At 50.4% G+C, this 16,329-nt stretch overlaps 1 protein-coding gene across 3 annotated transcripts; it reads left to right on the top strand.

Annotated features, from left to right (window-relative positions):
- Positions 1-1,425: 1,425 nt before the first annotated feature.
- Positions 1,426-7,582, top strand: EOMES (eomesodermin). 3 transcript variants are annotated; one of them, XM_015102203.3, is made up of 6 exons: positions 1,426-2,326; positions 3,317-3,471; positions 4,108-4,229; positions 4,658-4,816; positions 4,905-4,966; positions 5,774-7,582. In XM_015102203.3, the coding sequence occupies exons 1-6, from the start codon at positions 1,458-1,460 to the stop codon at positions 6,453-6,455; spliced, it is 2,049 nt and encodes a 682-aa protein (XP_014957689.2). In that variant the 5' UTR covers positions 1,426-1,457; the 3' UTR covers positions 6,456-7,582. The 3 variants fall into 3 exon arrangements, with proteins under 3 accessions (XP_014957689.2, XP_027813736.1, XP_027813737.1); XM_027957935.2 differs by having other exon boundaries at positions 5,717-7,582; XM_027957936.3 differs by lacking the exon at positions 1,426-2,326 and having other exon boundaries at positions 2,362-3,471; positions 5,717-7,582.
- The last annotated feature ends 8,747 nt before the right edge of the window (positions 7,583-16,329 follow it).

The raw sequence follows: 16,329 nt of genomic DNA, 5'->3' as shown, positions 1-16,329 counted from the left end.
TCAGGCTTCTTATCTGCAACGAAACGTGCCCCACACTTTCTGTATTAATAAACAATGCAATAGAACAGCATCATCTTGCTCTGCAGTTTGCAGAAACGCAGGGGAGAAACAGGCAGCTGGGGCAAAAGGGTTTAATTCAATATCAAACTGATTATTTCACTAATTATTCCACCTTCTGTGTTGCGCCGCAGAGGAGAGGCACAGGGAATCTTAACCGCGGGGCTGCTTGAGGACCTTTGTTTCTCGGCGTCAGGTCCAACTGAAGATGGGAGGGAGTGGGATCCGGGATTCAGGGAAACTGAGAGTGGATTTTCAATTGTGGGGCGTAAAAGTGACTGCCTCCTGAAGCAGGCGTGAGCGTGGGAATGACAGGAGTTCCCAATAGCCCACCCCACCAGGGCTTCTGATTCATAAGCTGACGGCTTCGGTCCTGAAGGATAGCAGTGCGCTCTCGCCGTCCCCGGAATCCCCAAAGCCCTAAGTTCCTCTCAGTAAACCCTTCCCATTGGGTAAAAGGGAAGGACCGAACAAAAAGTGGTTCCTGCGTGTTGAAAGCCAGAGGGTCCTCCAGGGGAGGAAAGTGTGCCTGAAGTTACAGCCCCCGACGAGGAAAGAGACTTCTCTCGGGCCTTCCTCCAACTGGCCCCAGATCGTCACCCTCAGGGACCGGTGCCTTCCTGCAGGCCGTCAACTTGCAGAGCATTCCTGCCTCCTGCCTCCGCAATCTGCGCCCGCCCCCTCACCCCCACTCGAAGAGCTGTCTTGATTTCTGGGCCAAGAGTGGACCCAGATACGGAGACCCTAAACTCCGGCGAAATACGGACACCAGGACTGATTCTCATAGCAGGATAGCATCTCAAAAAAAAAAAAAAAAATCAGGCTAAAGGATAGGAAAATAAAGTCTCAGGCAACTTGATCCAATTAGTAAATGCCTAATTGAATTAGTGTCACATCCACCAACCAATCAGCGGGTCCCGAGGCTGTGGGGCCGCGAAGCCACTCCCTGCCCTCACATATATAAAGCAGCCAATGACAGCCTGCAAGTTTCCAAGTGGTCCACCTGACCGATAGATTGTCAGTGGAGAAGGGCAGAAAGGCTAGCTCTGGTGGCGGACAGGGAGAGAGATCTAAGACTTCTTCCTGTGTGTGCGGGCCAGGAGAGTACAGGTCCAGAGAGGCAGAAGGGACTGGGAAGGAAAAGCAGATCGCTTCTCGGTCCGCTTTCGCCTCTTGCCTTCAAACTTCCGTGCGCTTTCCATTCGGAAAGGGCTCGGGGATCGCCGCGCGCAATTGCGCGCGCCTTAGCGGCCCGCGTGTAGCCAGGTGGGTAACCCGGCACGGGAGGAAGGGGAAGTTACCTTCCCCTCGGAAGAGGGCGCTGGCTCCCCCATCCTGCCTTTATAATCAGGTCGCGGCCGGAGAGGAAGCAGCCAGCTGCCGTCTGCGCTCTGCAAAGCATGCAGTTAGGGGAGCAGCTCTTGGTGAGCTCTGTGAACCTGCCCGGCGCGCACTTCTACCCGCTGGAGGGGGCGCGAGGAGGCGGCGGCGGGAGCGCCGGCCACCTCCCGGGAGCGGCCCCCTCGCCTCAGAGGCTGGACTTAGACAAAGCGCCCAAGAAGTTCTCGGGCAGCCTCTCGTGCGAGGCGGCGAGCGGGGAACCTGCGGCCGCCGGCGCGGGGGCCCCCGCAACCATGCTCAGTGACGCCGACGCCGGGGACGCCTTTGCCAGCGCCGCGGCCGTGGCCAAGCCGGGGCCCCCGGACGGCCGCAAGGGCTCCCCCTGCGGGGAGGAGGAGCTGCCCTCGGCCGCCGCCGCCGCCGCCGCCGCCGCCGCGGCCAGTGCGCGCTACTCCATGGACAGCCTGAGCTCGGAGCGCTACTACCTCCAGTCCCCCGGGTCGCAGGGCTCGGAGCTGGCGGCGCCCTGCTCGCTCTTCCCGTACCAGGCGGCGGCTGGGGCGCCCCACGGGTCTGTGTACCCGGCTCCCAACGGGGCGCGCTACCCCTACGGCTCCATGCTGCCCCCCGGCGGCTTCCCCGCGGCCGTGTGCCCACCCGGGAGAGCGCAGTTCGGCACGGGAGCCGGCGCGAGCGGCGGCGCGGGCGGCGGCGGCGGTGGAGGCGGCCCGGGCGCCTATCAGTACGGCCAGGGGGCTCCGCTCTACGGGCCGTACCCAGGGGCGGCAGCCGCAGGTACCTGCGGAGGACTAGGGGGTCTGGGGGTTCCCGGCTCCGGCTTCCGCGCCCACGTCTACCTGTGCAACCGGCCTCTGTGGCTCAAATTCCACCGCCACCAAACCGAGATGATCATTACGAAACAGGGCAGGTGAGCGCAGCGCGGAGGGGCCCGGAGGCGCGGGGGCAAAGAAGGCCTGTGTGGTCCTGGGGTGGCCGGGAATGGGGGCCCGCGGCCCGCCCACTCCGCTCGTGGCTGGGAGAGTTTCCTCGCTCTACCAGCGGAGACGCCGCGTCTCCAGTCCGTCCGCGCACCGGCGCTTCGTGCAGGGCGCTAAGGCTAAAGCTGCTTACCCCCTTCGCTCTCCTCGTCCTCACCCGGACTGACGAGGAGGAGGCGGAAATGGAAATTGAGGCTTGTCCACAAAGCTGAATTTCCTAGATCCCCCTGCCCAGCTGTACACGGGTCCCTACAGGCGGGCCAGAAGTCTCGAGGGGTGGCTCCCCCCGAGCGCTGGAGATGGGCTCCCGCAGTTTTAGGCGCCAAGGTCTCCACGGGGCGCATCCGGGGGACGAGCGTGAGGACGTGAGCGACAGCAGCGAGGGCCGATCCGGGGAGTGGGTCAGGCCGGCCCCTGGAGTCCGACTGGGCTGGGATGCCGGGCCTGAAAAAGTTCGGCTACAAATCCCACTGAGGGCACTGGTTCATTCTGGGGAAAGTGAGGCGTGGGTGCTGCGAGAGGGGCGTCCGAGGGACACTTTTAGCCTTACCAGTAGAGTTTTTGTTTCTGTTTTTTTTTTTTTAACGAGAGCAACTTAATGTTCCCTTGCACTCGTACTTGTAAAAAAAAAAAAAAAAATTAAATAGAAACATCCTGGAAGAAAATGAATGAGTATCTGAATGGGTTGAGAAATTGAGTGAGGGATGCAGAAGTGCGGGCATTGGGGAAATAATAACATTGGGGCAAATTACTGCGGGAAAGAGATTTCCCCGCGAGTTGCCAACTCAAGAATATTGTACGTGGTGAGGGCCACTTGACCCACCGGTATTCTGTTTGTAGACTTCCCAGTGTCGTACTCGAACGTGGGTCTGTGCCCGGCCGTCGCGATTTACATCTCCTGGTTCTATTCCCTTGCACAGACGCATGTTTCCTTTTTTGAGCTTCAACATAAACGGACTCAATCCCACCGCCCACTACAACGTGTTCGTAGAAGTGGTGCTGGCGGACCCCAACCACTGGCGCTTCCAGGGGGGCAAATGGGTGACCTGCGGAAAAGCGGACAATAACATGCAGGGTGAGGAGAGAGGAAGCCTGGGCAGGGTGGAGCGCTGGGAGCCCCGCTCAGACCACGCACAACCAAATCTCGCATCGCTCCTTCCACATCCGGGGCCTGGAGGTGTTAGCAGGAGTTTCTTTGTGTTGAATGTTTGATTAAGGGAGAGAATCGCTAAGTCAGACCTCTTGCCGACTAGCGTATAGCATGTTAACCACGACCCTAGCTAGCCTGCCCCACCACATCCCTACCTCTGAGGACATCATTGCCATAAACTCTCCGGGGGGCAAGGCTCCTGACATTTTAATCTTGAGAAAAGATCTCCCCAAGGTTGAGTTTATCATAAAAATCCAACCACTTTCCACCATCAGATCTTGACCTTCTAGCTTCAGACTCCCGCAAACTGACCTTCAAGAGGCACTGACCGTTGGTTCCATTTTTGCTTTGTCCAAAGAAGGCCGGAAGCACAGGGCCCCTGGGAGGGGAATCAGTAGAGACTACTTGGTCTCCACTGGTCTTAAGCCCCTAAGGAGAGACAGGCATTGTAAGTCTAGCTCTTAAATCTTGCCCATGAGTAGTAAATTCTCTCTCCCCCTACCTCCCTTTGCAAACAGCCATATATGCTTGAGTTTTGTGTTTTGTTTCATTTTCTCTTAGGCAACAAAATGTATGTTCACCCCGAGTCTCCTAATACTGGTTCCCACTGGATGAGACAGGAGATTTCCTTTGGGAAGTTAAAACTCACCAATAACAAAGGCGCAAACAACAACAACACCCAGGTAGGGTGACAGGGGAGGTGGTGTCTTCTGGCTGTGAATCTCTTTTCTAATGAGTTTCTGTATTCTTTACTGTGTTTATAATATTTGCAGCTACCTGTTGCCACTTTCTAGTATTTTTTTTTTCCTTTGACCTTTCTCAGTTCTACTTTTTTTTTTTTTTTTTTTTGGTCATTTTCCTATTGGATTTCAATAACAGTGGGTGAACAATTAGGAACAGAAAGACTGAAATCTTTTGGCGACTTAGGAAACCGAGAGGCAAGAGTGTTTATGAAACACACATATTTTGGCTATGTTTTAAGTTTCAAAAATGGCAACAGAAAGTTAGCTGTGGGCTGAGGAGCAAGCAAGTTCCATTCCAAAATATAGAATTGGTCAAAGTCGACTTCACGTTTGCGATTTGGCAGCTCTTTTTTCTGTACCATTTGCAGATGATAGTGTTACAGTCTTTGCACAAGTACCAGCCGAGATTGCACATTGTTGAAGTCACAGAGGATGGCGTGGAGGACTTGAATGAGCCCTCTAAGACACAGACCTTCACTTTCTCAGAAACGCAGTTCATTGCTGTGACTGCCTATCAAAACACCGATGTGAGTGCCCCAGAGTCCCCAGCATCCCCAAAGCCCCATCCAGGGTGAGAGAGAAAGTACTCAGTGACTGTCTTTTTTCCTTATCTAGATAACTCAACTAAAGATTGATCACAATCCCTTTGCAAAAGGCTTCAGGGACAACTATGATTCGTAAGTGCACCTTTATTTTTCCTTGCCTTTGAGTGAGACATATTGAATCAGACACTTTCGTGAGACCATATTCTAGGAAGAGCTTTCACAGTTGGGATTTTTACCCATTTTTATTTTTGCATATATTTGGCTTTGACTAATCTTGCTTTGGAATTTTCACAGAAGGATTTTGTTCATTTCTAAAGAAATGTTAAGGGCTTAAACATGAGAAGCTTTTATTTTTTTAACATTTGAGTGGAGATTTGAAATTTTCATAATCTGCATTTATATGCCTCCTTCCCATTTGATCCCAGCTTTTTTTTTAATTCTCTCAGGAGCAGGGATTATTCCCTCATTTTTTTTTACATAAGAAAAACCTTAAACCAAAAGGATGTCATTTTCATAACATTAAACAGCAAGGCCCACAAGTGCCTTTCAAATTTGGCATTTCTACCCACCTCAGCCAGCATTCCTTCCCTACTACAGACAGGAGAGTTGCTCCCAGTTCTTCAAGTTCTAGGACTTGCAAAGATGGAATTTCTATAGTTTAAATGCTTAATGCCTGGGAGGAAACTATCTCTTTCATGATGGGAAATTTTATCCCCGTGAGCCAAGAGTTCAGCTGAAGTGGACTGGTGCCTCCCCACCTCTGGCCCTTCACTCAGCAGACCAGCGCTCAGGCTCTAGAGCCTTCTTCATTTCTGGGATGTAGACTGTTTGGGGACAACATTAGGTTTTTTTTTTTTTTAAGTGTTTCTCTTTGTATTGTAGCATGTACACCGCTTCCGAAAATGACAGGTTAACTCCATCTCCCACGGATTCTCCTAGATCCCATCAGATTGTCCCCGGAGGTCGGTACGGCGTTCAGTCCTTCTTCCCGGAGCCCTTTGTCAACACTTTACCTCAAGCCCGATATTACAATGGTGAGAGAACCGTGCCACAGACCAACGGCCTCCTTTCACCCCAACAGAGCGAAGAGGTGGCCAACCCTCCCCAGCGGTGGCTTGTCACGCCTGTCCAGCAACCTGGGACCAACAAAATAGACATCGGTTCCTATGAGTCTGAGTATTCTTCCAGCACCTTGCTCCCATATGGCATTAAATCTTTGCCCCTCCAGACGTCCCATGCCCTGGGGTACTACCCCGACCCTGCCTTCCCCGCGATGGCAGGGTGGGGAGGCAGAGGCTCTTATCAGAGGAAGATGGCAGCTGGACTCCCATGGACCTCCCGAACAAGCCCCCCGGGGTTCTCTGAAGATCAGCTCTCCAAGGAGAAAGTCAAAGAAGAAATTGGCTCTTCTTGGATAGAGACACCCCCATCCATCAAGTCTCTCGACTCCAATGATTCAGGGGTATATACCAGTGCTTGTAAGCGAAGGCGCCTGTCTCCTAGCACCTCTAGCAATGAAAATTCTCCCTCCATAAAGTGTGAGGACATTAACGCTGAAGAATACAGTAAAGACACCTCAAAAGGCATGGGGGGTTATTATGCTTTTTACACAACTCCCTAAAGAGTTATTTTAACCTTGTCAAAATGAGCTCACCGTTTGCCCATGGACTGGGTGGTGTTTCTGTTGTCTTCTTTGCCTAGGTTGTTGCCAAAAAGACATTTGCCTTCCACCCCGATGTGTCCTGTTTTGTGCAATTCTCTAAAAGAAGGTGCCAAAGCTTTTTGATTGCTGCAGGTAACTGAAACAAGCCTAGACTTTTTTTTTTCTTTTTTAAAGAAATTAACAGAGGACTTTCAAGTGTTTTTAAATTTGAAGGTGATTCAAAGTTACAGATTTATTTATTGGAGACACTAGACATTCAGTGAACTGGGGCTGTGGAGACAGAGGGCCTAGCGCTATCAAAGATGTTGAAAGCTTTGGTGTTTTTATTTTTTTTTTTTCATCTGTAAATGTGTAAGCCCAAATAGAAGCCCAGAGTGGTAAAATGGTTTTGCTTCTGGGAGAGAAGGGTGGGCCTTAAGCTTCAACAAGGAAATTTTTGCTGTTAACTTTCTGCTAGGGAAAGAAGACATTAAGCCTGGGAGGCAAGAAGAGCTTTGTGAAGGTGCTGGTTTGGCCTGACTGATCTTCCCAGGCTTTGAAACAAGCCATGTTTGCCCAAGTTCAGTCGCCTCATGTGCTAGGCCTCCGCTGTGTGCCCCTGGGGGCCAGCCGGGGGCCTCATAGGACTCAGGAGACAGCAAAGGGGTCGCCAAAAAAAAAGGGTCGCCAAAAAAAAGGATAATTTTAAACTGTACAGTTGTGTGTGCTTAGATACACTGTAGAATAATGTGGAAAATATTGTATAAATAGTTGCATAGGTATATGAGATTATGTAAAATTGGTGCTTTGGTTTTGTAAAGAATTTGCAAATCATTGGACCACAGCTACAGGAGCAGGGGGCAACATATGGGAATATTCTGTTTACTTCTTAGCTAGTTAAGAATGTATTCAGCTACTGTACTAACTTGAAACGGTGTTAAGGAAAACTCCCCGCGTCATCCTCTTCCTCCACCACCCCCACTACCCAACTCGGTAACCTGAGGAAGCAGAAACCTTAACGCCCCAGCTCTTACAGGCTTTCTAGAGACCTTGGATTTTTATGTACAGTCGTAGTCATTTTTAATAAATGTGGTTCGTTAAGCGAACAGGCCTAGCTCTGTCATCTATACGATGGGTGTTCATCTTTGTTTCAAATATGTCTGCTTTCTCCACTTTCCTCCAGCAGGAACACAGTTCCACCAACCCGCTCCCCCCACGGAAGGCTCTAGAATCTCTAAGTGGACACTGTCTTCGCTCGATGGGGTGGGGATGTTCTTGTTTATCTTTTTTTCTTGAAGGTGAATAGGGTTGTTTCCTCGCCGCTCTGGGAAGTCTGGACAATGGGGGTTGGGCCCGGGGAGGGGCGGTGCAAGACTGCCCGCAGCAGGCTTGATGGAGCCCAGCAAGCCTCCACCCCCAAGTCCTCGGCTTCCGGGCCGCTCCTGGGCCTCCCATCCCCGGCCCCACGTGGGCTCCCCGGGCACCCTCGCGGCCCTCTGAGCACCCACGAGTTCCGGATCCCCCGAGGTCAGGCGGGTGCAGGCCGCCTCCACCCCCGCTACGCGGCTTCCTCCTTCCCTGAGCCCCGGGCTCTGAGGATGCGGGGGCAGCTCCGGGCCGGGGCGCGAGCTCTGCGGCGGGAGCGCTCTGTGCGGGGCGGCTGCGGAGTCGGTCACCTAGCGTTTAGCGTCGCCTCCTCGGCTCTCAGTCCCCGGGAGGGCAAGGGCCACTCCATCCCCCGACTGACTCCTGGGCCCGCGGAAGAGTTAAATCCAGGAGTGTGGCCGAGGGCCCTTTGTCCCCCTGCCAGACGCCCTGCCGCGCTTATCGGCAGACGGCTTCTGGCCCGGTTTGCAATCCTTTCCAGCCCCCTCCCGACCCTCTCGGGGTAAAGGTCTGAACGGGAGGGTCATTCTGCTAACTGCGTGGCGCGGAAATGCAGCTGCTAAGAGGATTAGTGCTGGGCGGCGAGCGATCGGCCGGGCCCTCCTCCCCTTCCGCGCCCAATTAAGGCCGCCGCGAGCTCGCTCCTCGCCTCGGCCTGGGCTCTCATTCCCACCGCCCTTCCCGGCTCCGAGTCATCCTTCCCGCGCCGCCCATGACCTTGGGGTCTGGGTCTCTATACTCGCCCTTCCGGCGATGCCTGTTCCAAACGCCCCGAACTTTACCGGAGCTGGAAGCGAAAGCCTTGAAATTTGGCTTATGTGTGTTTGTTGGGGATGATAAATTCAGACGGAGGAGGACGTCGAGGAGCCCCCCTAAGCCGTCTGCGCTCTCCCCTCCCCCAACCCCAAGGAACCCGACCGTATTGAGAGGTACGATGGAATTTCGAAACGGTGTTCTCTTCTGCTTTCTGGAAAGACTGCAAATGCTAATCACCTCCGGTATGGAGCAGACACCGGCCCCAGTCTATTTCCAGTCCTGTATATTTTTGCACCGTACAGTAAAAAGAACCTGGTACTTGTGAAAAGTCCCTCACAGTGTTTAATAGAAACGTAAGTGGCTGAGTGGCCCCAATTAACACCTTGTGATAAGGCATTCCTAAGATGGAGTGTCAGACACCAAATTGTGAAGAGATGTATCTAATTAATCCTCCTAGAATGACACCGATAAACAAGCTTCTATTTAAATAAAGATCAAGGACTCGGCGCCCCGTTTGTTTACATTCACCGCCGGGGGTCCCAGCGTTTGCGCCCGCGCAGACTGCCTGAACCGGGGGGGGGAGCGCGGGTGGGGGGGACACAGGCTTGGGAGGGTTCTGCGGGCTCCCTTCCGTTGTAGCCCCAAACAGAAATCTCCAAGTAGACAAATTGCAATGAAAGAGAAGTGCAAAAGCGACACGACTCTGACTTGGAAATGCTATTGTCGTTTTCTTCGCGTGTCCTTTACATCGCCAAACACTTTTCGGTTGTGTGAGTTTAAAAAGAAGGCCAGCAACTACAAAAACCATATTCCACTCCTAGTCTCGGGAATTCTTTGCTGCTTTGGGGAGAACTCGGATCAGGACCTTCCTCTGCCCCCCACCCCGCCCCGGCAGGAGTTCTCTCCTCGCTGACTCGGGATTCCTTCTTCAGGCTACTGAAGCCCAGAAGTGCTGGGGCGCAGGGTAGCTATCCTGGTGGTGGAGTGGGGAACCACCCACTGGGAGAGGCGAGAGGAATCTGGAAAGAAATAGGGGAAGAGTGGAAGGAGCAGCTAACCTCTTAACCCTGTAGACCAGGGCCGGGGCTTGGAGCCTACTCGGCGTCTGCGAGGAATCACCTCCCCACTCTTCAGCGGGGGTTTAAAGGCTCCAGATCAGCTTTTGGTCCAACCGCCTTCCTTTTCAGCCGCCTCTGATTAGATTTCAGCCTAGGGGTAAAGGCAGACTCGCGGTCTTCCATTTCCTCTCCAGGCTCTTTCTTCTTTTGGAACCAAACAGGCCGGGGCTACGATGCCGTGTTTGTTTGGTTTTTAATTCTGCAGGAGTCGTGGAAACGCTCCGAAATAAACACATTTCAGCTTGCCCCTAGATTTTAATCGAAATTGAACCTCCAGTGGGGATACAGAGTGAAAGCACTCATTCTTCACTCGTCTGGACGCGCCCCCTGCCCCGCTCTGCTCTGGCGGCGATGTCCCCCACCGCGCTGAGGGTCTCCAAGAGTTTGGCTTTTCACCTCGCGAAGATTTCGGCAGCCTCGGCACGCACTTTTAAAGGCAATTTGCAAAACTCCGTAGGTAGGCTTGATCCAGTCCCCTTCTGTAAATGCCCCGTCCCTCAAGTCTAAGCTTTCGAAGACGCGAACTCCACCGATCCAGCCCGGGAGGCTGGAACCTGCGGAATCCGCCCACCTGCGCGCGTTTTCGTTGGAATCGAACCCCTCCTGCGCCCCGCGGACACTTGGGAGCAGCGCCTGCCCTTGGGGTTCACTGGGATTCCGTTCTCCCGAACCCGCAGGAGTTGCATTTCTTCCCCCGCCCGTGAGCTGAACCGTTCGTGAACAGTCTGAAACTAAGATAATTTTTTTTTTTTTAACATGCTGGTGACTCTGACCTTGGTGGCCCCTGAATTTTCTCCTTATTACAGCTTAGAAGAAGTTAACTTCTGGCGGCTGCTCCACCCTCTCCCCCTTTCTTCTTCGGCCCCAGGAGCCCTTTGCGTGTCGCCGAGGACGCATCAAGTCACCGGCGGTAGGACGTGGCTGCGCCAGACACGGGACACGCCAGACACGGAGACCCTGGGAGGTGGTCTCCAAAGTGGCCGACTTCTGATGGACCGTTGGCCGCCCCAGAAGCGCCGGGTCTCTTCTTATCTTGGGCATCACGGCGTGAACACCCTCAGCTCCACTTAAAATGTCCCCGTCTCCCTAAAAATCCTTAGCGTCCTTCTAGAAGCTCTCGTGGAGGCAGCAGGGCTCGCACAGTAACTTCTGTAACCCCAGGCTGGACCCAGCTTTCCGCTCACTGTGGGCGCCGCGCCCTTGGCGGTGGGTCCAGCCGCAGTTCCGTTGATGCTGCGGGTCCCGGGTGGCGGGCAGGCTTCGCCATCTCGCGGCCACAGCGAGTAAGGCGCCCCAGGCCCTGCAGCTTCTGCAAGGAGGTCTTCTTCATCCCACTTCCCCTCCTTCTTCTCAAAGCTCCTTGGTGTGGGGGCAGGAGCCGGGAACCTGAAGCTGGAAAACTTTACATTCTAGTCTTGGGCCACCGTTCAGTAGCTGCAGTCACAGCTGGCTCATCTGATGTATTACCCAGGACGAAAGACGGCAGGATGAACTTCACTGCTTTGTAAGCTGTTGAGTAGCTGTGAGTAGTATTAGTAGATATTACGGTTTGTTTAATATTTGGTTGTGCTTTGTCTTCTAGGCTGCACGTGGGTTTTCTCTAGTTGCCAGAGCAAGGGCTCCTTTTAGTTTCGGAACACTGGATTTAAGCCCAGGGACTTCAGGGGCTGTGACCCTGGGGCTCAGTAATTGCAGCACATGGGCTTAGCTCCTCTGCAACATGTGGAATTTCCCTGGACCAGGGATAGAAGCGTGTCCCCTGCTTTGCCAGGTGGATTCTTACCCACTGTACCACCAGAGAAGTCCAGGAGGCATTATTAATTACTACTTTTACAACCCGATATACAGCGGTAAACTCAAGTGCTTTCGCTCGCAAACGAAAGATTTTTTTCCGTAGGATTTTTAATTTTTTACATTTTTACTGAAGAATAATTGATTTACAATGTGCCAATTTCTGCTGTTCTGCAAAGTGATTCCATTATACACCTATATACATTATTTTAAAATACTCTTTTTCATATCATTTATCCCAGGAGATTGGGCATAGTTCCTTCTGCTATACAGTAGGACCTTGTTGTTTGAAAGACTTAAATTTACTCAAAAATGATCACAGACAGTTACAAACATACAAGAAGGCAGGGAGAGGTGGACGCCCATGTATCTGCCTTCTGGGCTCCCCTGGTAGCTCAGCCGGTAAAGAATCCGCCTGCAATGCTGGAGACCCCGGTTTGATTCCTGGGTCAGGAAGATCTCCCGAAAAAGGGATAGGCTACCAAGTCCAGTGTTCTTGGGCTTCCAAGGTGGCTCAGATGGTAAAGAATCTACCTGCAATGCTGGAGACCTGGGTTGGATCCCTGGGTTGGGAAGATCCCCTAGAACAGGGCATGGCAACCTACTCCAGTATTCTTGCATGGAGAAGCCTGGTGGGCTACAGTCCATGGGGGAGCACAGAGTCAGACACAGCCGAAGCGACTGAGCAGGCAGGCAGGCAATCCTCGACTACTTCCATACACAACCCTAAAAGATAAGGGTTCTTTATAAATACACACACGCACATATACATACATATCCCATCTATAGAATCACCAGGAATTTCAGGTCATGCAATATCCAGGCGTGCTTCCCTGATTGGCTCAGAAAACTTTTGCTGTTGTTCCTGTTTTTACAGTTGGTTTGTTTGAATCAGGGTCTAGAAAAGTCCCGCACATCTGGCGGATGATCTTAATTCTCTTAATTTAGAAGCTTTCCCTCTTTTATTTTTCCTTGTCCTTTGTTGAAGCAGTTTGAGCATTTATTTTGTCTACTTTTCCAGGCTCTGGATTTTGCTGATTGAATTCCTGTGGTGGTAACTCGATCCTCTGACCCTTGCATTTCCAACAAAACAGTGGTTACAGATGGAGGCTTCATCTGATTAAAATTCTATCTTTGTAAACAGCATCTCATTGGTGGTCTCTTTCACCAGGAAGCTCTTCCACCTGGATTGTCTCTCTTTGGGCCTCCCATTGTCCGCTGGTAATGTTCACCATGACCATTTTCTTTGGGGATTTGACAAAGGAAGTAAATTTCAATGCAGCTGTTAATTACATATGCAGGCAAAAGTTTTACTCAATGGCGCTTTGGTTTTTTCTAACCTGTTTTTCCCTCAGCTTTACTGAGATATAATCGACATATAACATTGTATACATTTAAGGTATATAGCCTGATGATTTGGTTATCCATGGATATACTTCGAAATGATTACCACAATGAAGTTAGTTAACACCTCTCTTACATTACATAACTACTACTTTTGTGTGTGTGGTGGGAACATTTAAGATCTACCTACCGTCTGGTAATTTTCAAGTACATAATAGTATCATTAGCTTTTCGCCCTGCCATGCACTGAATCCTCAGAGCGTATTCAGCTTATAACTGGGCCCTGTATAACCTTGTACCCTTTGGCCAACACCTCTCCGTTTCCCTCACTCCCCAGGCCCTGGCAAGCATCATTCTTCTCTTTATTTCTATGAGCCCTGCCTTTTAAGATCCACATGTAAGTGAGATCATGCAGTGTCTGTCTTTTTCTGTCTGACTTCAGGTAACGCCTGGCGTCTATCCAGAGGAAAACATGGTTTGGAAGCATGCATGCCTCACAGTGTTCATAGCAGCACTGTTCACAGTAGCCAAGACCTGGAGACAACCTAAATGTCCGTGGACAGAGAAATGGATGAGGAAGCAGTGGTACTATATAAGGCAGAATATTACCCAGTTGTTCAAAAGAATGAAATAAGGCCATTTGCATCAACAGGGATGGAGCCAGCGACGTGACGTGCTAAGTGAAACAAGTCAGAAAGACAAATATCATGACATCACTTATATGTGAATCTTAGAAAAATGATAGATATCAAGGTATTTATAGAATAGAAACAAGACTCATAGACTTAGAGAATGAACTTATAGTTACCAGGTGGGGAGGTTGGGGTAGAGGAGGGATAGATTGAGAGTTTGGCCTTGACATGTACGCATTGCTGTGTTCAAAGCAGATAACTAGCAAGGAAGGACCTGCTGCTGAATATTCTGTGATAACTTAAATGGGAAAAGAATTTGAAAAAGAGTAGATACATGTATATGTATAAATGAATCATTTGCTGGACACCTGAAACTAAGACAGCATTGTTGATCATCTGTGCGCCAATATAAAATAAAAATTAGAAATATAGGTCATGCCCACAAAGTCCACGCACGTTGCTGCAAAAAGCACGGTTTCCTTCTTTTTTATGGCTAAATATTATACACGCCAGTTTTCATGTTCCCATTCCCACATGGACGGACACTTAGGTTAGTGGTTTGCATCTTTTGGCTAGTGTGAAGAGTGCCACAGTGAAGATGGGATTTCAGACATCTCTTAAAGATAGTGCATCATAATGACATTTTGATTGTGACATTAAGCAGAGTGAACCAAAAATCTAAGGTCTCTGCTCTTTATGTATCATCACAGGAAAGTAACTGTTGCCCTCTGGGGAACATGGGTCATTGAAATCAAGTGAGAAGATGGGCAAATATTTATTGAAGCAGTTTGCTACACACAGATTGCTAAGAAATCATAGTAAACCAGTGCGTGACAAAGTGATAAAGTATGTGATTATTTGCTTTTCTATTCCCAGGGCAAATTATCAGTCTCCTAATTGCCTCAAAAATACGTTTCCAGAATTGACAAACATCATTTGGAAATCATAAGTGATAAAAAGGGCTGTCAAATAGCTTGGTGGTTGCTATAGGGAGGTGGTGATTTCATCTGTGATAAGTAAGGAGAAATGGTTTCTTATCAGTGAGTTTGGAGTGGAAGGGAGACCTGAGCAGGGGACCTGGGGAAGGGAAGAGGTTGGGGAGCGTCCTGGGGATTGCCAGGTTACTATCCACAGTGCACAGCCTAGGACTTCCAGAATTGGGATGCAATTCGTGACTGAGAATATCATGGTAATTCCGTGAAAAACAAGGGTGGATTTAACCCCTACATGTGTTACTATATCCCCATTGCAGCCACCAGATCATCACCTATTGCACCGGCCACCAGGCAGTCAGAAGGTCGGCTACAATAGCCTGGCTTTGGTGGTCGCCGTTTCTTCATGCAGTGTCCCAGTTTTAACAGCCTGGGCAGCTGGGCTTCTCCCCCTGGGCTGGAGATCTGAGGGACACTGTGTTGGCTACAGCCGTGAGCACGCGTGACACAAGGAGAGCCCCCAGGGCTGGCGTGCCCCGAGGAGCCCGCTGGCTCTGCACCGCACCGTGGGGTGGGCCTGTACTTTAAAAGGTGAAAGGCGTATATGATCTGAAGAGAAACCAGAGTGTGGACCCTAGACTTTATTTTTTTTTAATAGTTATTTATTTGGCTGCACTGGGTCTTAGCTGTGGCACACGGGATCCTCAGTCTGTGTTGGGGCGTGTGGGATCTCGTTCCCTGACGGCACACGGGATCCTCAGTCCGTGTTGGGGCATGTGGGATCTAGTTACCTGACCGGAGTTTGAACCCAGGCCCCCTGCATTGGGAGCACAATTCTTAGCCGCTGCCCACCAGAGGAGTCCCTGGAACCCACACTATAAACATAAAATGTTTCAGAAGTGTGTGAAATATCTAGTCATGAAAACATTACATTCTAAAGCATAGTTTTTAATTATTTTTCTGTTGTTTTTCAGAATATTTGAAATGAAAAGTATTCGAGAGCTCAATGGATCAATGATTCATCTTTCTCTGATTTTTTTTCTAAAATCTAGACCTGTCGTGGAGTGGTGTCTGTTTCTGCTTGCTCTTTGACCTATACTCAGCTCAACTAGGGTAGTAAATTTACCCTACATATTTGCTGCTTTTCTTAATCTTGACAGGCAGGTGTTATTTTTTATTTTATACATCTAAAATCCAAACACGTTCTTTGACATTTTACTTCTTCCAGGATTCCAGTTTTTCTTGTGCACCACCTTTTCAACCAAGTGAGTTGATTAAATTAACCAACTACCCTGCGCTCATCACTAAATATGTAGAAGCTGCTGGTAGAGGCCACATAGCTGCTACCGAACATCATGGAGGAGCTGGGGTTGAGTTGGTATACAAAAATGCACTCGTACGCCTGTACTTGGAGTGTGTTTGTACTCTAAGGCTGAATACCATTAAACTGAGATCAGAATGAGTGAAAATATGATTAGAATAAAATGTATGGTGGTATCAATATTTCCTTTAGGGACGCTCTGCTCAGAGCTGTCAAAACATATTGTGTTATGAGACCAGTCTGACGGAGGTAATGCTAACCACCCTGATGAAACGGTCTTCTGAAAGGACGCAAACAGAAGAGAGTCTCTAACAATGTAATTACACCTGAATCTGGGGGTGGTGCCCCAAATGATTTCCCCCTACTCCTCTTTCCCACTAAGAAAAACAAAACAAGCACAAACTTGCTGGGAAAGGGAAAGCAAGTACCCCAGTGTCCTGTCATGCCCGCTTTCCCATTGGAGCTTTAGAAAACAACTTGTGAGTCACATTCTTAACCTGGTCCTGAGGAATCAGGGCTCCTTCTGGAGTCTCTGTAGCTGGGGCAGTCATGTCCATCAAGTGTTCCGTGGTT

This window comes from Ovis aries, chromosome 19, assembly GCF_016772045.2.
Source record: "Ovis aries strain OAR_USU_Benz2616 breed Rambouillet chromosome 19, ARS-UI_Ramb_v3.0, whole genome shotgun sequence".
NCBI classification, from domain to species: Eukaryota; Metazoa; Chordata; class Mammalia; order Artiodactyla; family Bovidae; genus Ovis; species Ovis aries.
The sequence above is the reverse complement of the archived record's forward strand: the minus strand, read 5'-3'. Positions and strand labels throughout refer to the sequence as shown.